The sequence below is a fragment of the Equus asinus genome, chromosome 30 (genome assembly GCF_041296235.1).
Source record: "Equus asinus isolate D_3611 breed Donkey chromosome 30, EquAss-T2T_v2, whole genome shotgun sequence".
NCBI lineage: Eukaryota > Metazoa > Chordata > Mammalia > Perissodactyla > Equidae > Equus > Equus asinus.
The window spans coordinates 17467150-17492500 of NC_091819.1; the positions used below are offsets into that span (position 1 = coordinate 17467150).

General features: G+C 35.8%; 1 protein-coding gene across 1 annotated transcript in view; it reads right to left on the minus strand.

Moving 5' to 3' along the window:
- The window catches only part of EPRS1 (glutamyl-prolyl-tRNA synthetase 1), a 71903-nt gene that overhangs the window by 25589 nt on the left and 20963 nt on the right, over window positions 1–25351 (minus strand). Inside the window, exons 10-18 of the mRNA XM_014840024.3 lie at window positions 24997–25230; window positions 23555–23639; window positions 23075–23134; window positions 17294–17404; window positions 15200–15336; window positions 14063–14270; window positions 13336–13448; window positions 9747–9864; window positions 6448–6807 (exon numbers count right to left, since the gene is read on the minus strand). Coding sequence (XP_014695510.1) covers window positions 6448–6807; window positions 9747–9864; window positions 13336–13448; window positions 14063–14270; window positions 15200–15336; window positions 17294–17404; window positions 23075–23134; window positions 23555–23639; window positions 24997–25230 — 1426 coding nt within the window. The remainder of the gene's footprint in view (window positions 1–6447; window positions 6808–9746; window positions 9865–13335; window positions 13449–14062; window positions 14271–15199; window positions 15337–17293; window positions 17405–23074; window positions 23135–23554; window positions 23640–24996; window positions 25231–25351) is intronic.

Consider the following 25351-nt stretch of genomic DNA (forward strand, 5'->3'; position numbering starts at 1 on the left):
TACGTCTCAACAACAAAAAAACCAACAACCCAATTAAAAAATGGGCAAAAGATCTGAACAGCGATTTCTCCAAAGATATACAGATGGCTAACAGGCACATGAAAACATATTCAACATCATTAACTACCAGGGAAATGCAAATCAAAACTACAATGAGATATCACCTCACTCTGGACAGAATGGCTATAATTAACAAGATAGGAAACAACAAGTGTTGGAGAGGGTCTGGAGAGAAGTGAACCCTCATACACTGCTGGTGGGAGTGCAAACTGGTGCAGCCACGATGGAAAACAGTATGGAGTATTCTCAGAAAATTAAGAATAGATCTACCATATTTACCATACCTACCAAAATTAAGAATAGATCCAGCTATTCCACTGCTGGGTATTTATCCAAAGAACTTGAAAACACTAATGCATAAAGATACATGCACCCCTCTGTTCATCGCAGCCTTACTCACGATAGCCAAGACTTGGAAGCAACCTAGGTGCCAATCAAAGGATGAATGGATAAAGAAGATGTGGTATATATACACAATGGACTACTACTCAGCCATAAGAAATGATGAAATCATGCCATTTGTGACAACGTGGATGGACCTTGAGGATATTATGCCAAGTGAAATAAGTCAGAGGAAGAAAGTCAAATACCATATGATCTCACTCATAAGTAGAAGATAAAAACAACAACACACACACACACAGCAACACAGATTGGATTGGTGGTTACCAAAGAGCACGGGGGGAGAGGCAAGGGTAAAGAGGCAATTAGGCATACATGCGTGGTGATGGATTATAATTAGTCTTTGGGTAGTAAACATGATGTAATCTACACAGAATTCGACATATATTACGATGTACATCTGAAAGTTATATATTATAATCCAATGTTACTGCAATAAAATAAAGATCAAAGCTAAAGAAACTTTAAAATATAAATCATATGCACTCTCCTATATACAAGTCATAAAAATATACATATGCATATAACACTGTAACTTTCCATTTTACATACATAAACAGACAAATAGAACATCCATGCAAAACGTCAGTGTCCAAGCCCTGGGTCTGTAAATTAGTGGAGAGAGAATATATAAAATCAGGATAAAAGATCAGCTCAATGGCTTTCCCTATACAAACCTTATTTTCTTCAGCCTACTAAACATACACTAAATATAGCTTTGAAAAAACCCGCAGTTTGGGCCCAACTAAAGAATAGTTATATCACTCTTTGAAAAATTTACAATGAAATGAATAGGTATGTTGAGGTTTTAATTAGATATTTACCTACATATTTCATCCTCTGATACTTCAACATAATCATAATGAAAAAGAATAAAACACTCAGCCCAACTGAGATACTTGGGACTAGCAGAGAAAAACAGCAATGCAGGCAAAGGAGTCAACTGGATGCCTTATCTGAATGGCAGTACTACCCAAGCACAGACCAATATACCTCTGGGAAGCCAAGGCAGCAATCAAAACACAGAGAAAAGTGTCTCCAAATTCCTGATCCAATCTTTCCTGCTACATTATAACAGTGCTCCAGATAGCTAAAATCAGGAAGAATAGGAAAACGGTGACAAAGGACTGCAGGGAGCGCTGCATCTATGAGAAATCACATCTTCTTGTCCAGCTACGTTATGATACAGTGTTTTGCTGCCTATTGACATAGAGTCTGTCATACGAGGCACCACACAGAGGGAGTAAGGTAAGAGGAGAAATCACACAAGGAGAAGCAGGTAGCTCGTCTGACGAGATGACAAAATAACGGAAGCTTAAAAACTACTTGCTAACAGATTTTAAGTTCTTAATGACAAAGACTGCTTTAAACTTATCTCACATATGCTAATACAGACAAGAAAAGTTTACAATAAATAATTGTTGATGCAGATGAATGAGAAGGCTGAACAGCCTACAAAAGAGACTTCAGTAAAGGTTTAAGATGGGAATTCGAGGAAGTAAAAATGATCCTAAAAGTATGATTGAGAACGGAGAAAAGAGAAGAGAACACATCCGGTTACATTTAGATAAAAAGCACTCAAACAGCTATTTCTGCAGCAGCCACTAGATAAACATTTCTCCATGGGGAAAGAAGGGAACTTTAATAAAAAGAAAAACCTAGAACTTTACCAGTTTAAAGTTTTAAGAATAGAACCTTTCAAAATGGCCTGAGTGTCTCACTTTTTAGTGAAAAAAGCTTTTTTTAAAAAAGAACTTTTTTCAAAGTTTATTTATTTCTTCTAACTCTATTAATGGTCACCCACCTTTGCTCCTTACTAGCACGTCTGAGAGAACTACACCCACACACAGCAGTGATGATGATGCCCCACAGCAGAGACTCTCACTTGGTGGGGGTGGGAGGCAAACAGTAATCAAAAGAGGGAATTCTTCCAAGTAGGGAAGTGGGAGTGCTGAGGTCTGTATGATACAAAAGTCTGCTAGGAGCTTCAGCGAACTAAAAGCTTGCAGGTTTTCAAAGAAAGGCATTTTTATTTTTAAGTCAAGTGATCAGAAATCTGTGTTTAGCTTAAATGCCTAACCCTCTAGTAGACACAGCCCAATTACTGAACCCTGATCCCAGGAGCCAACTCAGCACAGTATGAAGCCCAGACTCGGGAGTCAATCTGGGTTAGAACACTGCTCTGCTGCTCCTAAATTGGGCTCCCTGGTTCATTTCCTAAATCACAATGTATCAGCTACTTTTCTCTGACACAAATCAATTAATATAAATTCCTCAGATTTTCCTAGAAGATCTCAAAGCTCAAGTAAGTCTTGTGAAGTGTCTTGTCTCACAAGATGGATGGATTTATTTTATTTATTTTATATAAAACAAATTTGCGTTAACTTTCGTAAATACAGATATAGCAGGAACCCACTGTACACAAATCCCAAACATGAAGCTCAAAAACTGTCAAGGGAAAGGATGCGTTTGTTTCTTCTGCTGTTCTCTCCCTGCAACCTTTATTTGTTTGGCTAGAGAATTCTTAGGGCTATTTGAGGTAGGGGTGATGGGTAGTGGCTATCTAGAACAGCCTGTTTACTAGACTAGGGGTATAACATGTGTTTCCTTTCCTGATAAGCTGTGATTTGGGTTATAAAACCAAAAACATAGGAGTAAAATAAAAAAGAGCAAATATTCAGAAAACATTTAAGATAAATTACCAGGGGCATAAAATACAATGAGCTTTGAATTAAAAGGTTGCAGCTGCAGAAGTAAAAGGTGATCAGCCCCCTGTCCACAGAGATGGGGTTTGACAAAAACAGACTGTTAATGACAAGATGAAATAATTATTATTTTTATTTAATGTAATAATCACTTGATTTTGCTGCCATTTATTACTTTAATTAAAAAATTATTAACCGTAAAGGTTCTCAAAACTCTCTCCTCTAGGGAAGGGGGTCAACAAACTTTTTCAATAAAGGGCCAGGGCCAGATAGTAAATATTCTAGGCTTTCTGAGTCTCTGTTGCAACTACTCAATTCTGCAACTGTATCATAAAAACAGCCTTAGACAATAGGTAAACTTTAGTTAGTTTACGTGTGACTGCTTTAATAAAATATCACTTACAAAACACAGATGCGGACCACAGTTTGCCGAACCCAGTTCTAGAGTGGAAAATGCCACCAGTATTCCATAAAGCCTTTAACTTACCATTTTTTGACTCTCATTTCAAGCAGTACAATCATTTTATGTTCAAAACATTGCATTGAGATTTCAAACCACTGAAATCTGTTCAAAATCAAAATTTTGTTTTTTGAACCTATAACTTTAGGACTTTAAAAGTTAATATTTAAAATTTGAAAAGTGACTTTAACTTTTAAAGTAACTCGGCATTCAGAATTATCGTATCTTTGGTGTATTCTCGGATCTGCACCTCACACTATATCTGCTGGATCCACTGTTTGAATGCAGCAACTCACTGAGCAGGACAAATGGAAGAGGAGACGACGGTGGACTTGAAGGGCAAACTGAAGGGTGACTTCAAGAATTTTATTCCTTTGCCCACCTTTTGCTTACACTCACGTTTATGCCTAAAAGTTCTTGCACAGAATCACCTATCTAATCCGGAAGCAGAAAAGGGGGAAAAAGAAACAAATAAAGAAATAAAAACCTAATTGAAACCTGTAACTATAAAACCTTAGCCGGTCACCTTCCTTACTATTAAAGAACACGTAGTAAAAGAACTACTTTTGTAGGAAATGGAATGATTAAGAGGCTTAGACAAATTATTAATGTTAAACAAGCACAGACTTGCTTAATAGTAATAAACTAGTAAAACCATAACTCTCTGGTGCTTACAATGCAATGCCCCACTACTACCACCCCTAATGGGAAATGAAGTGGAATTCACTCAAAATTGGAATCCAGGCTTTGCAAACTTCAGGAAGCTACTTTCATATTCAGTTTCTCACTGGTTACTAAAACCAACAATTTAAAAAAGAATACTATTGAACATGGCTGTTGTGAGGGTTAAATGTAAAAAGAGCAACAGTGTAGAGTACGCAGAGCCAGATATAGTCTAAATAACATTCTCTAGAACAGAAGAGAGCACTGTTTACTATTATAGTATTTAAAGAAAAAATACAAGCAACATTTTGAAACATAGATATGATACATCGTAGGCATTCAATAAATGTAGGTTAAAGTAAACTGAAGTCAGATTCATTTCAATATCACATTTATCATTACCAAAAAGCATCTAGTAAAAGTACCTGCCTGATTACCAAAGAAATTTAGATTTTGTACCCATAGGCTGACTTTCTACAACCTCGACAGTGCAATTTCAGGGAAGCATGTGGCAATTCACTAACCCAACAGGATGGGAGATGTAGTTGGCTGTTGCTCTAAGTGTAATGGTTGCTGCTGTTACTACCCCACACAACTACCCGACCAAGAATCAGCACAGAATCTCAACGTACTCTACAAAGAACGAAGCAGTTTAAAGACCAAAGCCTTTCCTCTCAACTTACATCTAGAAAGGGGTCCGCAGTTAGTGTCCGACATACACAGAGTGCAAAATGCTCCTAACCTCACCAGAGGGTAGGAAATATCAAGGATTTATATCCTAAACCCATACATCTAGCAGCCTTTATTCCTTTAAGCAAAGCTGTTTTGGATCATCGGAGCTCTGCAGGACTTCAATGGGCTGACTAAAGAGAAAAGATCTCTCCTACTTCACAACGGAGAGAGAGAAAAAAATCAACTTCTGAACAAAACCCTAAGATCTCCCCAAAGCCTCTTCTCTCCTCCGCCGAGGCCAAATGTCCATGAATGAAAGTATCTTAGGGGGCAGGGTTTCCAGTCAGATGTCTAGCTACTTGTTAATGAGGTGAGGAACTTACAACCTCAAGTTACTCAACCATTCTCCAACCAAAGCCCAGGACACTGATGAGACAACAGATCCCTGAGAACATCTTAGAACATCTCCTCCAGCCACATAAGTCAAGCCCGTCGTTCCCCACACGCCTGTGTTCATGCCACAGCCCAGATTCTATCTACAATTTTGGGTAGCTTACCAGGGACTGAATTATACCCAGTTATGGCACTATTTATTTGATCACATTTTAGAACTATGCTACTGTTTGAAGAAAACTATAGATCTTCATTCTGAAACACAATCTTTCTCTATCACAGATGCCATTCCTTTTGTCTCTGACTTATAGCAAGCAATCCCGTTCCACACTCAGTGCTTCTACCCACTCGGGTAACCTTATGTTTGCCTAAAGGTAAAATGAATAAAATTTATACTTCAGTCAAAAATCTGAAAGAATCTGAAACAGCCACTGGTCAAAAACCTCTTGACAACCAATTATTCCCTAAATACAACTTGAACCTTCATACCTCTGCCTTTGTGGTGCTATCTTCTACAGCAGTGGTTCTCAAAGCATGGTCCTGGTGCAGCAGCATCACATGGACAACTTTTTACAAATGCATACTCTGCATACTCTGGACTTACTGAAGCAGAAACTTAAGAGGTGGGGCCCAGCAATCGGTGTTTTAGCAAGCACACCAGTAATTCTGATAGACAATCAAGCTTGAGAATCACGGATCTACACTTAAGAGTACTTTCCTCTGAACTTTGTTCACCCGTAAAGGGCTTCTTCTACTTCAGGACTGTTTTAAATATCCTTTATATATTGTTTCCTCCTTCCCTGGCACTTATAACCACCAACATTTCTGAGAGCAATTTATACATATCACACAGGATCACAGTCAGTGTGTATGTTTCCTCCCCAGCCCCCTCCCCGCCACTAGATGGTGAGCTGCTGCTTATTATATTTCCAGAACTTGGCACATAGCAGGTATCAGTAAAAGTTGATTTTAATGTCAAAATATTCAGGTAGACAGTCCACAATGTGTCTTATAAGAAGATGAGATGACCCCAAGCAGTTTGAATTCATGCGCTTCCTTACAGTGCTGTCTGACTTGTTCCCGCATACTGACCTTAGGCGCTTTTTCAGCTTTCAGTTTACGAACCACCTCCCCTTGCGCAGCAACTTCATCATACAGAGCTTTACTTTCCAGAACAGTTGCTGATGATTTAGAAGAAACATTCTGTACTACCGCAGCAGGAGGATTTCCAGGTTTATATTCCTGGCCAGTTTTCTCCTTATACTCAGCTTTCAAAGCCAAAAGCTGTTTTACAGCTGCGTCTACATCTTCCTTTGCTGCTTTCTTGGCTTTTAACTCACGAACCACATCCCCTTGAGCAGCCACTTTGTTGTAAAGGACCAAGGAATCCTCAGATGTAGCACACGTATTATTCAAAGAAGGAGCTGGTCTTTCCTTAAGAGGAGTAGTTGTCTATAGAGGCAGAAAACCAAAAGTAATTAATTTATGTTAAATGTTAAATTATATGAAGCTGATTGTTTATAAGGTTTCAAAGTAAGAATAAAATTTGAAAACTAATTTTTTAAAACGTTTAAATGAATAATCTCATTTCTACAAATTTATCCTAACAAAAAATGACAGAAGTAAATAAAGGTAGAGGTACATGGATATATACTGGAGCATTTTTATCATAACAAAAAATGGAAAATAACCTAAATCTTTACAATCAGGCGACTAAAGAAATTATGACACATCGATCAGATCTGAGAATAAATCACTGCTCCACCACATACTGGCTGTGCAACCTTGAATTAGTTACTTAATCTGTTTCTGTTTTTTAACCATAAAACAAGAAAAATAACTGTACTGAAGCCATTAGGTTGATGGGAAAACAACAGGTAATAAATCTGTGTAATGCTTTTGGTTACAAAGGCTGAGAAAAAGTGCCTATCAGTAAGAGTTAGGTACTATTATTAATAATAATTTATTAAAAGATGAGATATATCTAGATTTTTGGCAAGGCAAATACTGTGATACAATCTTAACTCACTACTGTGGAACAATTCCATGTGTAAAATTGTATGTTTATAGGCATATGGTTGTATACAGGTAAATGCAACAAATCCAGAAATATGTTCACTAAAATGACCTCTGGATAGTAAATAACTACTATTTTTATTCTATGTCATGCTTTCCTTCTACCTAGAATGCTTTCCTCCCTCCTGAAACGCTTCCAAATGTAAAACCCAGCTCATATCATACTTTTTTCTTTAATGGTCCTCTACTTAATTTTTCAGGATAATTTCATCCATATTCACGGAGTCACGTGTATTAAACTCCAAAATGTTTCATCTCTACTCCAGAACTCTGTCTGACCCAGCATTCTGAATGGTCTTTAAGACATCTTACCTGGATAGTTAAGAGGCACCTCAAGCTATATCAGAGTTGCATTTTACATGGGGGTTAGGTCCTGAAGTCAGCATGAAAGTCAAAAACCACATATACTCAAAATTACTTTCCCAAAATTCCTTAAATCACTCATAATTTACAGTATTTTTTGGTGAGGTGTTTTACATATATATTTATACACACACACACACATATATATATATAATGTGTGTATATATAATAAATGTTAATATGCAGGTATAAATGCATATTACATGGGTAAGGGGAAAATACAATAAAGGGAGCTACTCTGTTATCAAAAATATACACACTCTGCTCTGCTACACTTATTTCTGGTAACATGAACTGATTTATTCATGGTGTGATTTCTCCCTGTGTTAATGTTTCACGTCAAATAAAGAAGTATACAGAAAAAAGCTTTCTCACAAATAAAGAGAAAGCTTTAGAAATGCATGACAATCTCAAGGAAACGCTAAAAATCCCGCAACAATGCCTTCCTTTAGGGCAGGGGATACTTTAAAAACATTGTTTCCCATAACATTAAGCCATCTAATGAAGGTGAGAGTGCGGATGAAAAAGTTTCAGACATATCCTCTTGTGCTTTAAGAAAAAAAAGACCAGGTACGCTGTGCATCAGACTTTAATTTTGATAATATTGGTCTCTATTGGAAGCAAATACTCTCAAAGACCTACATCAAAGGAGAGAGCATTAGCCTTAAGGTTTAAGGCTGCAAACAATGGCTGACTGCAATGTTGGGTACAAATGCCAGTCAACTGTATGTACTTGAATTGCTAGTAGGACTTGTGAAAGTTTCAAAGCATAGCTACAAACTTTCTGATGCTCCTCCCATCAAGAGGTGGGGGTCTATGTCCCCTCCTCTTGAATGTGGGCAAGTTTATGACTGCTTCGACCAATAGAGTCATATCTCCAAGGTTTAAGAAAGAAATAAAAGTATTATTTTTTACTTTCAATTTGTATATCACTTTAAGAATGAAATAAAAATATTTAACATTTGAGAGCAAAGTATTTTAAGAATAAAATTTAAGTTTCTTTTCTTTTATGTGTATTATTTTTTTCAAATGACTACTAAGTTACTGGAATATAAATATTTATCTTGTTGTTTGACCTTTACTTAATAAAGAAAATTGTTAGGAATTTCATTTAACCTAGAGGTGCCATGAAAAAATTACTGAGACACAAAGGGCATTATGAACTGAAAAAGTCTGAGGACCTCTGACCTATACAATAAACCCCTTAGTTCTCTAGACATGACACCACCTTCAAATCCACATCCTGTGTGGTGAGGACAGAAGCTGTATCTCCATCTGGAACGTCCCTCCCAACCTTGACTGTCAGGCAGATTCCTAACTCATTCTTACAGAGAGAGATTAAGCATTACCTCCAAGACATAAAATGAATACAAAAAGGTAAATCAGACAGTTTCCTATCATAGCAGTGCCTGTCCTTTTTCTCTTTTTCGAACCTCAATGACTGTCAGGAGTTCTCCCAGAGGCACTGGAGATTGACAGAAAAGTATGGACAGGGGGCAAAAAAATCAGGTCACTGTCCTGACTCTGTCAATGACAACTTTTGTTACCTTGGGCAAGGCTTTTTTTTTTTCTTTTCATAAGATGAATAGCTAAGAATAGGTGGTCCTCAACATACTCCTCAGCCCTACACAATGCTCCTGACTAAAGCAGACAGACTATTAAAAAGGATCTACTGCACCTCTATTAGGAAAAAAAATTTTTTTCTAAGAACATTCTTTTAATCTAGTCTTTCTCCCTTCTTTTGCACATAATAAAATTAAATCCTAAAAATCTTGTTTTGCAAGGTGTTTTGAAAACTTACATGAAAGAATAACAACAAAACCCCCAAAAGAAAGAATTACCATCTTCTTCAGTCAACAGTAAGAACCACCACCATTTGAAAAGACATAGATTTAGACCCTAGGATAGAAGCATCACTGATTAGAGACATATCCATAAAAGTCAACATTTACCTCATTTTTTGTTGCTTCTACCTTGGTCTTTTCCTTTGACCCAGATGTTGGCATTTCCTTTGTATGCCCATCAGGAATGAATATCAAAACACATGGGGCTTCTCTGCAACTATATGGGCTAAAATGAAAATGAAGGGCCAGAAAAGTTTATTTGAACAAAATAATCTGACAGTAATGAAATTTAATTCCTAGATTAATTCAATGGCACTGTGTTAACACTTTTTAAACTACAAACAAACAGTTCTTTCCTTTATTATTCAAATCAGAGGCTCTTCAGAATAGTTTAAAGACAAGAAATACATAAATAAAAATTGACAGTGCTTATTATAAACTTTCAGTTTATGAACTTCTATAGATAAGAACATGCTAACAACAGGACAAAAGTACATCTACTCTGCCTGCCACCAGACACAGCATTATGATGCCAATGGTCTCACTCTTGACTTACAGGAAATGCATCTATATACCACACCTAATCTGTTTATAAACAGAAGAATCTCTGTAAAACATTTATTTTACAAAAATTTCTCAATTCTAAAGGGTACTGTAATTAGCAAAATCCACTGCCCCGAGAGCATTCATAAGCAAAGGATTTCTTCAAATTTTGTGGTAAAAGCCACAAAGTAAAAATAAAAAGAGAAAGAATTCAGCAACAATAGGATCCTATACAACTCTTCAATACTTTTTAATAATAGCTTTATTGAGATATGATTTGTTGATAATCAAAAAATTCATCCTTTGAAAGTACACAATTCAATGGTTATATAAAACTGTGCGACCATCACCATTATCTAATTCTGGAATATCTACATCACCCCAAAAAGAAACTTGGTATCCTTTATCTATCACATCCCAGTCGCCCATTCATCTAGACCCTGGCAACCACTAACCTAACTTTGTTTCTATGGATTTGTCTATGCAGTCTGTTCTGACTAGTTTCTTTCACTTAGTGTAATGTTTACAAGGTTCACGCATGTTGTAGCATGAGTCAGTACTTGTCTTTTTTTGACTCAATAATGTTCCCTTGTATGGATATACCACATTTTGTTTATCCACTCATCACAGCTGATGGACATTTGGGTTGTCTGTAATTTATGAACAATGTTGCTGAGACCATTCATGTACAAGTTTTTGTATGAACATATTATTTTTCTTGGGTATGTATAAAGAAGAGTAATTGCTGAGTCAATAAACATAAACTTTTTGAGGAATTGCCACACTGTCTTGGAAAGTGACTGCATCATTTTAGAACCCTATCAGCAATAAATGGGAATTCCGATTTCTCCACATCCTCTACACTTGATATTGTGTCTTTTTGATTATAGCCATCCTAGTGGGTACAGTGTGATATCTCGTTGTGGTCTTGATTTGCATTTCCCTAATAACTACTGATGTTGAGCATCTTTTCATGTGCTTATTGACCATTTGTATATCTGCTCTAGAGAAATGTCTATTCAAATCCTTTGTCCATTTTTAACTGACTTGTCTTTTTATCACTGAGTTATATGAATTCTTTATCTGGCTACAAGTCCTTTATCAGACACATGTTCAAATATTTTTCTCCCATTCTGTGGGTTGTCTTTTCACTTCCTTGATGGCATCCTTTGAAGCACAAAATTCTTAAATTTTGATACAGTCCGATTTATGTATATTTTCTCTGATTTTTTCTGCCTCGTGTGTTATATTTAAGAAAGCATTGATAAGTTTACAAAGATTTATACTTAAGTTTTCCTCTAAGAGATTTATAGTTTTAGCTCTTACATTTAGGTCTTTGATCCACATTTGAGTTAATTTTTATATATGTTATGCCTTAGGGGTCCAAGTTCACTCTTTTGCATGTGGCTCTCCAGTTGATCCAGCACTATTTGCTGAAAAGTTCAACAACTTTTTTTAGAATAAATTAAGAATTTATTCTTTTCAGGGCATTACTCTAGTTGGTGGTACCACTACCACTACCACCATCATCGCTAACTATTGAAATGAAAGCATAGTAAGTACCAGGCACTAGGTTGTGTGCCTGTGGCAATGTGATACTAAGATGAATAAGAAAAAACTATCTGTCCCTGAAGAATTCCAGTGGTAGAAAAAAAACAGACAGATTCAACAATGTGTGATATATATTCAAAAGAAGAAAGCGCCAGATGGTATGGGGACATACAGGTTGAGTGTCTATCCAGACTAGAGGAACACAAGAAAAGCTGTGGAGAAAGTAACATTTGAAAGGTTACCAGATGAGAAAAAAGAAGCAGGGCCATTTCAGGAAAAGGCAAGAGGCTTGAAGGCATTGGTGCCTTTAGAAAGCCCCAAGCAGTCCAGTATCTTGAACAGAAGAGATAAGGGAGAGGTAAACTGCAAGAGATATGCCTCAGGTGGGTAGAGAAGCCATAATATGAAAAAGCTTGCATATCAAACTAAGGAGTTTAGATTTTACTCTGAAGCTAACAAGAATTTTTAAGCAGGGGGGAAATGTGATAAAACTGTTACTTTGAAATTTTTAGACCAGTGGCCACACAAAAAGTGGATTAGAAAAGGGTAAAACTGGAGACACAAGAGACTACCTTAGAAAGTGTCTTGGCAAACAAGAAAGAAATGGTAAGGGCCTGAAATAAGGGAGAGCAGTGGATGCACTGAGATGGACTAGACAGGCAGCACCAACAGCAAAACTTACTAAGTAGAATGGGGACAAAGGAGAAGAACAAATCAGAGATAGTACCTAGAATCTTAGAATTATGAAGATATTAAGTTTGAGGTACTTAAAAGATATCTACTCAGAGACGTCTAAAAAGCATTAGATTCACAAGTCTGGAGCTCAAGAGACAGGTCTGATCACACAGTTAAAGAGGCACAATGAAAAAGGAGCAGAGACAAAAAGAAAACCAAAAGGAACATAGACAAAAATTTAGAGACTGAAAGTTCTCCTAATAATTTTATTAGTTCATGGTTTAACAAAAATAAGCATTTATTATTCTCCAAATGTACCTCCTGCACTATTTATATTCTACAATATATCTAATGAAAATACACTATAAAGAAATAGGTAATAGTAATAATTTTCACCCAAAGATATATTAAAACTTTTTCTTTATAATTGGACTACATGAAAATGATTTATAAGATGGTGTAGTTTTAGAAATGAGTAACTTGTTAGTATCACACTGTTTCAAAGTTATCATTTGTTACAATAGAGTCTGAAATATTAAATATAAAAGAACAAATCAAACTGAACAGAGAATTGTCAGGTACAGTATTTTAGTGGAAGTTCAATTTTTTTTTCTGCTTAGCAAGATTTGCCCTGAGCTAACATCTGTTGCCAATCTCCCTCTTTCTTTCTTTGACGAAGATTAGCCCTGAGCTAACATCTGTGCCAATCTTTCTCTACTTTATATGTGGGTCGCCACCACAGCATGGCTGATGAGTGGTGTAGATCTGTGCCGAGGATCTGAACCTGTGAACCCAGGCCACTGAAGTGGAGTGTGCCTAACTTAACCAATATGCCATGGGGCCAGCCCCAGAAATTCGATTTTTAAAATATTATTTACTATAAGAACTTTAAGTATTTTCATTTAAATGTTCAGTTACATTTACTTACCTAACAGGTTCATAAGGTTGGTCACATATGAAGAACCCTCTTCTCTGGAGTTGTATAATATCTCCTTTTTTCAAATCCTTAAGGCAGGGATCCCCCAGCATTAGTTCTTCATGCTGTAAAGATGACATAAGACCAAAATACGCTTTCTTAAAAATCAGAGCACTAAAACCAACTATAAAGTGCAAGTGGTTTTTCCAGTAGCTGGAATATTCCCATTCTAAACAGACATGTTAAAAACTTTACTCCTTAAGCACACACAGTCAAACAGTGAAGCATTAAAATAAATAACAGATTTATCGCATTTTAAAAAGTTAACATCTATAAACTGACAGGCTTCAGGAAATCTTTTAACTAACTTGACTGGTGTCCTTGCAGGTATAAGTACGTTTCCCACCATAAACACAAGCTACAATGCAAGCAGACCCAGCTGACAGGCAGGCTGGCAAAGCACTGAAGCACGAGGGCTCTCGAGCCAAGATGCCTGCAGTTGAATCCCAGCTCTACCATTTACTGTCTGTCCTCAGGCACCTTACTTAACCTCACAGTGCCTCAGTTTCTATCATCTGTAAAATGGAAACATTACTCTTCTACATCTTTTTATTTTAACAAAATTCTAGAAAATCTTTTCCACTTTGAGAAACCAAATACTTAAAACTAATTTTAAAAATTCTAAGGAAAAGTTTACATAATAGGGAAAGATGACACATGGTTTCTTTTAGGAGGCTACCTTACTGTTCTTGTTGACATACTGCTTAAAGTCCTCATCTTTTCCCAGCACTGGCTTTGTGATCAAGTGTTCATAAGTGACGCAGATGGCTGGAACAGGAAGAGCACGTGCAGTCTCTGCAAGCCAAGTGATCTTAGTGGTTTTCTTGTAGTCTTTGTTCTCCAAATTCAATTTTGCATCAAGAGATACAATTTTTCCATCTGCATTTCTAGACATAAAATTGAAAACTGTTTAAAGAAAATAAACCATAACTGTCATAAATGCATTACTTTATTCTCTATCTGTAATAAATGGATAGGGAATTTTCTTTGAAAAAATTTGAAATCAAACATTTACTTGAGCTTCCAATATATGCCAGACATATAACAGTTAAGAGAGAAATAAAATATAACCCCTGTTATCAAGATATTAGTAATCTACTGGAGAACAGACCTACATATATCTGATGAAGAACATGAAATAAAATATAACCCCTGTTATCAAGATATTAGTAATCTACTGGAGAACAGACCTACATATATCTGATGAAGAACAAGAACATGTTTACAAACCTTAAAGTCACCTACAGGAAGCATTAGAAATCTAAAAAACTGTATTTTAAAACATTTAACAATTACTTGAAATCATATGTAATGACAGGACAGTTAAGATTTCAGAGTTTACATAAGTTAACCTTGGTATACTATATTCTATTTGTGTAACCTTAACAACAAATTGCTAAGTGTAGCTCACTATAATAACTGGAAAGTTCATATTCATCATGAAGCAATCTTAAAGTAGATTTTAGGATAAAAAGTATGTTATATATACAATTCTGTCCAAAGGCTCTCTCTACCAGGCAACTGTAAAATGAGAATTAGATGACGAAAAGGAGACCTAAAGCATTAGAACTATTTTTATATCTTGATGCAGTAATTTTCAACATTGCAAGCAAAAGATAGCCTGATATCCTATTAATAAACAGGAACATATATGGAAGAAAATTTTAATATGTGTCCAGAATTTGCAGTATCTACGCCTGGGCAGATTTGCCAGTCAGCAACATGAGTGGCTCCAAATTAGGTAATTTTTCATAAATGAATAAACATAGAAGACCTTTCTTCCCTATTTACTTGAAAGCAAACAAAAAGTTCTTACCTGTGTATTTTAGTAATGTTGATGTTGCCCCAATTTATAAATGTAACCATCTCACCCTCTGACAACGTCTCTGCATCAGCACCTTCAATGAAAACTTTAGGACTATACCACACAGGCTTCAAGCCAACATCAGGATTCTGATTGATAATAAAAAGGAGAGTGTTGGTTGAAACAACAACTTATTGAACCCAGTACGCAAATTTATACATTCACTCATTTTATTTTTTAACCAAAAAGTTACCTGTGTTGGTTTAAATCCCAGCTCTGTGACACTGGGTCAGCCACTTGACCAAAAATGCTAATGGAGTTAGATGAGGCGGCCTGCCCCAGAGATTACCTCCAGCCTAAAACAATCATTCTTTGTTTTCAGAGTTAAGACAGTAGTATTTGTCACTTAGTGTCCCTCCAACCAGAATCTACTTTGCTATCCCCAGATTCTCATCGTTTTTGCAACAGAGAAAATAAAGTCATTCCTGATCAGTCGCTGCAGAACATTCTAAAACAAATGTCACCTCAGCAGGAAATTTTGGACCTTTCTTATTTTAGAAGACAAATTTTAAATACACTATTACATATGCATAAATTTTCTGCCTTTTCAGTATGTATTATATGAAGAAGAAAAAGATCTGGGAATAAAAAGAATGCTGTATTTGTTAAATTTCAGTTTGTGTTTCAATTTTGTTTTCAGAATTCAAAAGAAAAAGTCTAAGGCGATCCTTTGAAATAAATGTTAAACAGCATATGCTTAATAATCATTCAATGAATGCACCAATGCATGTGAGAAAAATGAGTATAACAACTTATATTACACTAGGCTCAGAATAGAATACTGACAAGGCTAAATATAGAAGGACATTTTGTGAGGGAAATAAGGACAATTCCACAGATCAAATTGAGTAATCGTCATCATTTAAAGTGTTTCCTAATCAATTATTTCTTTAACTATTACTTATTATTACTTATTATTCTTTAACTATTAACTAAGCTATGTGATCACACTGTCATTTTAATAAATAAGCACCCTTAAAAAGTTTTATTCTCACCATTCAAATTTTAAACCATTCAGAAAGTTTCACATTTAAGCTGACTGTAGTGGGTGATATGATACATCAGACACCACCAGTCACCTGGTTGAACCAGTCAGATGTAAGATAAAGGCAAAGCCAAATCAATCAATCACACACACACACACACACATCCCAAATCTTATTAGGGTTCCCCTTAAAAAAATTCAAATCTTTGAAATTAAAAAATAGATACGGTCATACATAGAAAAGCAATCACATAAAGCTACAACTTAGAATATTTATAGCTCTTCTTGATACATATTATCTTAAATGTAAGTCCATGTCCATATCATAGTTATGAATAAGGTTTGAGTATATTAGACTAGAAATATGTGAGTGAGCTAGTCTATGAACATAATCTTCGCTATATAATGAATATATTTACAGACAACTCACAAAGCTGGAATAAAAGGACCTATTTCTGCTTCAAGACTGTCAACCAAGCAGTCATGACTAACCTAGAGGAAAATCATAGCTTAACTAAGAGGAACTTCTTGCTCCTGTATTTAAGATTTATATTCTGAATTTAGACGGACACATAGCATTTGCACTTCACTGATATTTTCTAAAACAAAGCAAACAGCAGTGTGATAGACTCTGGACTCAAGCTGTGATTCAGTGTTACTGGGTCTAATGTTCTGGCTTAAAGACAAAGGAAACAGTTAGCAAATAACTTAGTTAACAGAGAATGCACCTCAGCTTCCATATAAAGAAAAGAGCATGAATTATAATATCTCCTCCTTCAAAATGACTCCAGCAAGAGACAAATTCTCTATCTCTACAGAACAAAAAATAGGCAGTAGCTGAGTATACAGTGTAATAATGCTGTGAATTATTACTAAAACAAATTTCTTCAGCAAGAAATCCACAAAAATATTTACTTTGATCAGTACCAAAATCTGACAAATAACGTTGAGTAGAAAATGATCACAAAAGCATTCTATTGCCACCAAAGCACACTTTCCCCTTTCTTATCCTGTTCCTCCTTTTAATAGAAAGAATAAGACTGGTGAAACTGCAGGGCAACCTTTGGGTGCTTGGCTACTTCTTTCATCTCCTCCTGAGCTTCAGGGACGTTGACCAGGACCACTTCTTTCTTCAGTAATGCAACATACCGAGGAGCCACTGGGTCAATAACCTGCAACAAACGCATCTTCGTGTCAAAACATTTAGATATTTTTTTTTAAACTTCTTAAATAAATTAAATAATAGCACAGGAATAGTAACTGGCTTTCTTTGTTACTGCATTTACTAATTTTTTGGTTTACCTGCTAACCCTTCTCTAACATCTAACTGTCAAGTAGGAAAAAACAAAAAGCAATCAGAAATGAAGACTACATGAAGGCTTTAGAGTTCCTTCCCAAGAATAACTGCTGATAAGTGAAAAGAAACTACTTAGTTAAAGCATAATATTGGAAACATTTTAAAAATAATTTTTAACTCTCTTATTAGAAGGTGAGGAAAAATTATCCCGTGGGGTTATATATTAATCTACTAGTAAATCTGATATCCAATCTTGTATTGTTGGAGAAGTCCATTTTGAAGGAACACAGACAATATTTTAGTATCATCTTCTATAATCAGTGTTAGGCAATGCATAACCATCAAAAGCAAAATAGCATTAGGTCACTATAATAAGGCAATTCTACAGATTAAAAACAAGATATTTCTACTGGTCTGCATACTATACACATAGGGACTACTGCATTCCCAGTACCTAGCAAGGGCCTGTCATATACAGGTAATTGATAAATATTTGCAGATTAACTGAATGAATGGTGGTACTCATTATGCTCTAACCTACTCTACCTTGACAACAGGAGTAGCATCCCCTTCTGGATCTGATGTATTTTTCTCATTTCACTGTTCAATTTAAAATTGTCCATGATGACCAAGCACAACAGCACTGTTTAGACACTAAATAAAGCATATGGAAGGAAACTACAGACAGAAGCAAATGTAGAGTCAAACGGCTAAGTAAAGTAATGGAAGTTTTCTTCCTATTGGAAGGATGCAGGAGGTAGTGGTGTGGCTGTGTTTGTTTTGTTTTGTATTGGGTTTTTTGTTGCTGCCATTGTTTGGTTGGTTTTTTTGTTTGCTTCGAGAGTATTTTTCAGCTTCTGAAAGGAATGATACTGTAGAAATCCTGAATGAACTCAGAGAAGAAACCATCCTCAGAGGGTCATTCATAAAAGTTTGAAAAGCTATTTAACTTCCCTTTGTCTGCTACTCCTCATCTGCTATATTTCATGCCAGTACTAAAATAGCACCTGCCTCTCTCTAAACTGACTGTTTTACTCTTTATTTCCTTGAGGCTTCAAGGTCATTCCTAGTTAAGGATTCCTTCTTTCAATTAAGCTAGCATGACCAAAGATTTAATTTGTGACTACTCAGTTCCGTATTATAAGAGAGTAAGATACAATTTCTTTAAAGAAGCTAAAACCAGACAACCCACCCTGAGAAACTTACTTCAGTTCACTATAGCCCAGTTTCCTCAACTGGCAACAAGAGTAAGAGACTTTCTCACACTTGAATAATTATAATAATCACTTAGGGCATTGGCTAGCACAGATTTTTAGGCTACTTAACCCTAAAGGATTTACAATTCTAATGGTCTGAAGTAAAGTCTGAAAATCTATTTTTAACAAGCATTCCAGAGAATGGTTAGGATCAGACAAGTTTGGGAAACCTTGGATTAAAAGATTTAAGAAGTCTTTTTTATATAAAATTATATAATTCTAAAAATCTATGGATCAGTGGTTTTCAAATTACTCCTAAAAGTCCTATGGAGTTGCCCTGGTAGACACCAAGCAGAGGGGGAAGGATAGGCATGGGACTGAGGGAACAGGACTCCAGACCCCTTAACACACTTTAACCAAACAGCTACACTTTTGTTTATTGGGGTTTACTGAAAACTTGTTCATTTGAAGGAAGACTTTCCTGATTTAGGGGCAGGGAGAGAAGTCTCTACATGCTTTAATTTATTAGCTGGGGACAGATGCAAGTTGGGATGGCTGGGACGAGAGTTGAGAAAAAAAATGTTATATTATAATACCACTGAAATACTAACACAAATATTTAAAATAACGCAGTAAATAAAGGTTGATGGAGGCAAATAATAGCTCTGAAATGCATACCTTAAAGCTGTGACTCTTCCTCCTTGACTGAAAAGTTTAAATCTTAACACTCACATACAACCAAGAAGAAAATTAGCGAGGTTAATACAGAGTAAGCTATTGAAATGTTTCCTATTAGCATCAAGGTAGATTTTTTTAATGTAACTAGATATGCTCCATTTAATTATGATACAGAAAAATTATGTACTAGTTTCCTATTAAGATGAAAAGTCAGGGTAAGAAAACAAAGATCATAGTATTTTCAGAGGGATGTTGAGATTGTTAACCACGCCACATCTCACTGTCTCCTTCACCTCTTTCTCCCTTCTTTTCTTCACCATGTACAACACACTATAAATAAAGCTCTTTCTCTAAAAAAGCATGTAATTAAAGAACTCCAGCTAATCTGGAACTAATGCCCTTGTCTTTTAGCAGAAGATGTTTTAAAAAAAATGCTAAGCTACTAAGAGTGGAAGAGTGTCCAAAGAATGATGTTTTAGTTCTGTCCTTAATAGTTACTTCACAATGCCAGGGCCTTAAATTCAGTTCACTGATGCTTCTTCATTTAAATTTTATTTGCAGAGCTTGGAAAGAAAGAACAAGCTACAAAATAACAAAGTAGTAATTAGAGACTGAATGAGACATGAGTCATAAATAAGAGATCTGTAGCTCAAGGGTCAGAGGAAATAGGAAAGTGAAGGAAGTGTAGGGAGATGTCATGAAGGCCAGCAATAGAAACAAAAAGGTACATGATCAGAATGAGTTCATTTTTACTATCAATCAAAATTTTAAACTGTGCTATGTTTTTAAGATGGTGCTTGATGATTAAAGATGCCACAGACTTAAGAATAAACAAAGCAAACTGGAAAATACTCATGTACTTTCACTCCCTCCCACACCCCCACTAAAAAAGACAGGAAGGGCTTGGTTTTGTTTAAAGGCACAAACCCAGAAGAATCAGTAGAATAAGAGAGGAAACAACAGCAACAAAATTCTGGAAGCTGAAAAACATAGGGAAACCACTCTCTGCTCCATACAACCAGGTAACTGCCTCTCTCCTACACCCACAAAAGAATGGAAATTTACTCTGTGAAAAAGAAGGTGTCTAGATCCCAGCAGACACCAGAAATAGCTGATGGTGAGGATACCACACTGAGACAAGGGGATTAAGTGAATGTAAGATACTAGAGGAAAGGCTTCCAGCAGTCTGCCCCCATGTGGCTCCAAAACCCTGGCAGTCAGGCCTTCACACTTCAGACAAGTGATTAAAAAGAAATTCCTCTGGAAAAACTACCTAAACTAAGAGATAAGATACAAAGTCACTGACATGGAGGTTCTCCAGCTAAATGGCCTATCATCCTAAATTGTCAGATCGTCCTATATTGAAGCTCAGTGGACAAGCCCAACTCTTCCTCTTTGGGCTTCCACTCTTTTAGTCCCCATGACAAATATGAGCAGAGAATCAAGGGTAATCTGAGAAAAGCCTTTAATATGAAAGAAAAACCACAATAAACAGCCTACAGGAAAGAGATGTTATAAGAAAAAAGTACTATTAATGTTAATATTACAACCATGAAACAGGAACAGGAAGTTATTTTGAAAATTCAGAGAACCAAAGAGAAATCTTAGAAATACAACAGTATAAATGAAAAACTCAATAGTAGGGTGGGTGGGAAGAAAAAGTTGAACAGGTCTATCAGAAAGCAGAGCCAAAAGATGAGATGGAAAATAAGACAGCAAATAAAATTTGAGGACTAGTCCAGGAGGCTCAACATCTGCTCAAAACAAGTTCCAAAGAGAAGAAAGCACAGTAGAAAACAAAGAAAGAATTCAAGAAAATTTCCAAGAACTAGAGGAATGGGTTTCCAGGCTGGAAGCCACAGGTTCTTCCAATGGATATGGATGAAAACAGAGTCACATCCCATCACATCACTATGAAATTTCAAAGTGAAAAAACAGGTCATATACAAGGGTGGTCTCAAAAAGCTTCTTCATCCCAGGTCTCTCTTCTCAGAGAGCTACCAAAGGATACGGTAGAGCAAAGAAAGAAGATAATAAAAAGAGAAGGAAGATCTGAGAACCAGATGATCTATCACAGAACAAAAGCAAAAGGAATTCCCAGGATGATGACAAAGACTGACTTGAGAAGACAGCTGTGCTTCAGAAGTTAACAGGCTACTAATCTACATCAGAGCAGAGCAGCACAGAAGGCTCTGGCAGAGATGTCTCCAAGATGTAACTGAAAAAACAACTGAGGTATGTGAACATTTTGGTAGGAAATTTTGACAACTTTTGGAGAATCTGAGACAGAATGAGAAACTAAACAAACTGGAGGGGGAGGGGGACAATTGACTACAAGAAAACTAACAAGTTATGAGAAAAAGTTAAGAGACCTAAACCCTCATCTTCCACTGTGGGAAGTCAACTGATAATGCCTAAATCTAAAAAATCAAGAAGGAGCAATACACGTATCTCATTTAGATATATGGATAAATCTAAAAGAGCTGAAAATTATTCTTCTAGGGAGAGAAAATGGAAGGAAAGAAGATATGAGAATATGCTGTTATCTTAACAGACCCTATAGAATTCTCTGAGGATAGTGAAATATTTCATATATGTGAAACTAATGTACAACTTTATTAAAACTTAAAACCTTTAAAAATTGGATTATTAATGAGAAGTACACCAATGTTAACTTTGCCTGTAAATTCTACTTGTATTTATTATTAGTAACTGCAGCAACAGAAAGAACCAATTAATAATTCCTTTATGTGTCAAAAAAACTGACTGAACACAAAAGACTAAATAAAATAAATTCAAGACACATGCGAGACAAGCAACTATTTTTTGAGGCAAGGCATCAGCACAATCAAGCAGCAATACCAAAAAAGAACGTACAGAACACAATCACAGAAACCACAGTTTAAAACATGGCATTTTAATGATTTGCCTTATTATAGTGTCTAAGCATCTGCTTCCAATTAGTAATTAACAATGTCAATATGCAGTATTCCTCATTTGACTTTCATTTAAGAAACAATTAAGAAAAAAGCTAGATTCAGTAAGACACAGGAATTATGACTAATGAACCTTCAATACAACTCAATGAAATACGTAACTTTAAAACTCTTATGTCCTCTCAGTGCACAAGGGAACAGCAGAATGGAGTTAGCCAAATCTTCCCTTTGCCACTAAGAAAACCAGAGGACATGTTTTTTAAAAATAGGAATAATGCATGTTCAAAGGGTTTGTACAAGAAAATCTTTTATATAAATGTGATTGTGCTTCAAAGCTGTATAACATCTCAAGTTATAACATGTAATATGCTAAAAGCTATGTGCTAAGTAAGGCAAATAAAAGCATTAAGTAATACCTTCTTACAGAGAGCTCGCAGCTTGAAAGCAGAAAAATGAAATGCAGAGTGTTCATAAGAAATTTAAGGAAAAAACTGTTACCGTTTCCCATCACTCCAAGTTTGTTTGTTTTAATCACTGTTACTTGTTTGGTATAGTTAATTGGCTTAATGCTCTTTATTTGTTTAAAAAAGGAAAACATTCCATTTTCCTGAAAGTCTGCAAAATGGTAATACTCTCCACAAATTTTCCCTACCATGAGCACACTAATGAATTCTACACATAATATACTATTCAGGAGTTAGGCATGAGAAAAGGACCAAGAAACAAAACATGTACCTTTTTGTTAAATGCCCAAATTTTGTCCCATTCCATATTCACAACTGAACGTGAGGAACCCTAGAAAAAAAAAATAAATGACTTAAAGGGCAAGAAGTATTAATTAGAATATTTTCTTTATCTTAAGCATATTAGAAAAAATAAATCCAATAAATACTTGCAAGTTTACTTCCACTGGAATATAAAACTTAGTATGTACAAACTAATATGGTTACCCTGAATAGTTAGAGTCAACAGCCATATACTTCACTAGGTAAAAAAACTACAGCTGCCTTTGTCCAAACCTAGCTTAGGAGTTTAGGACATTCTCAATTTTCCACTATTACAAACAATGATAAACATACTCCTTTTTTAAAACACTATTCTGCCCTTGCATTATAAGGAATAAACGAGGAACAGAAAGAACGGAAATAATTAAGATTAAAGAGATATTAACAGACACTTGAAAATTCAAACAGAGAAGCTGGAAAGGAAACTCACCTGAGCAGCAATAAACTGTTTCAGCCCTTCAACTGTCATCCCTCTTCTAAGGACACCACGAACCGTCGGAAATCTTGGGTCATCCCTGGAAAATTTTTAAGCACCAAGATTTTTTTAATGTGTAGATGCAAGAGAATACAAAATATGTTAATGAATAAGAAATTATACTCATGTGCCACATTAATGATGTTTCGGTCAACGATGGACCACATACATGACGGTGGTCCCACCTGACTAGTACCATATAGCTGAGGTGTGTAGTAGGCTATTCATGGAGGTGTGTGTAAGTAAGTACACTCTGTGATCTTCTCACAACGACAAAATTGCCTAACAACATATTTCTCAGAACGTATTCCCGTGATTAAGCACCACATGCCTGAATACACAGCTTGTTAAATATTTGGACTAAGAGCCAGTTATACTGATTGGATACATCACAATACCAGTGAGCTCAAGTTCACAGAAGAGGAAAACTGCTTGGTAGTGAAATATTGCTCAGTAAAATACACGTACTACTAGAAATAATAAAAGCACATTTGAAAAAAGACACAAAAGTGACATCTTCAAATATGGAACAAACATTAAAACATGCTTACTTTTTATTTAACAAACATTAAGGTCCCTATTCTACGTATGATCATAAGAATCAGATAAGAGATGGTAACATGTTATCAGTGTACAAATATAATTTATAAAGCCTTTTGGGTTGTAAAAAATATGTATGTTGGTTATTAATATTATGCAAAGATTTGCAAGCTTCAGTAAGTCTGCAATGATATCCTTTGTATGGGGCCCAAAATAAACTTGCCTTTTGTCAAATTCAGCTCCACAGTAAAACAGTATAAAATAGACATTATTCAACAAATACTTAACATATGTCACGACTATGTAAAGCAATATCAATTAGTATACACATTCTGGTTAATTCAGGTAAAAAAACATTCTTAGACTTATGAACATGGTAACCCATCTGAACAGGTTTCAATAATACAGATACTTGGCTACAAAATCACTTTAATTTTTATATTCATCTGTCTCACAGAAATCCCATATAGGTTATTAATATGCTACAGAGATTTTCAAACATTTTCTAGGTGCTGAATCCTCTGGGCAAGAGCTCCACAAGGTGGGTCTTCACCACCAAGGCAGACACCATTTATGTCTTCACCTTAACTCAGGGCATTGTGGCCTTCCTGAGACCCGGGCAAAAAGAAAAACCTCAGAGGCTCAGCAGAGTGTGGAGAGTGGTAACCAGATCTATGAAGGACCAGACAGTCACAACCACTTTTCTACTGGATGCAATAAAGACCAGGACCAGAAACTCTCCAGGCCCATGTATTCCACTTCCTCCCATCCATCCTCCCTACCCCTCAAAGCAGTTTAAAAATCACTGATACACCACGTCCTTACTTGCTTTCAATTACAGGTAACAGTAAACATACCATCCATCTACTAGTCCTTCGTTGACAAACCACGTGAGTTTTCTTTTGGACAGCACTGTGTTGTTAAGATTTAGTCGACTATATTCCCAAATATATGGCTTTCTTATGCCTAAAGCTTCAATAATCCAATAGAATTGCTCATCTCTGTCATGGTATTCTGTTGTTCTCAGGGCATGTGTAACACCTTCAATGCTGTCAACTATGGGGCAGGCAAAATCGTACGTTGGATAAACACTAGGAAAGAAAGGAATGTTTTGAAAATCAACATGAAGCTTTTACCCTTTCCATCTTAGACTAGGCATTATAAGCAGCAATACCAGTTTAAAATACAACTATGTACAAGAATTTTATCAGT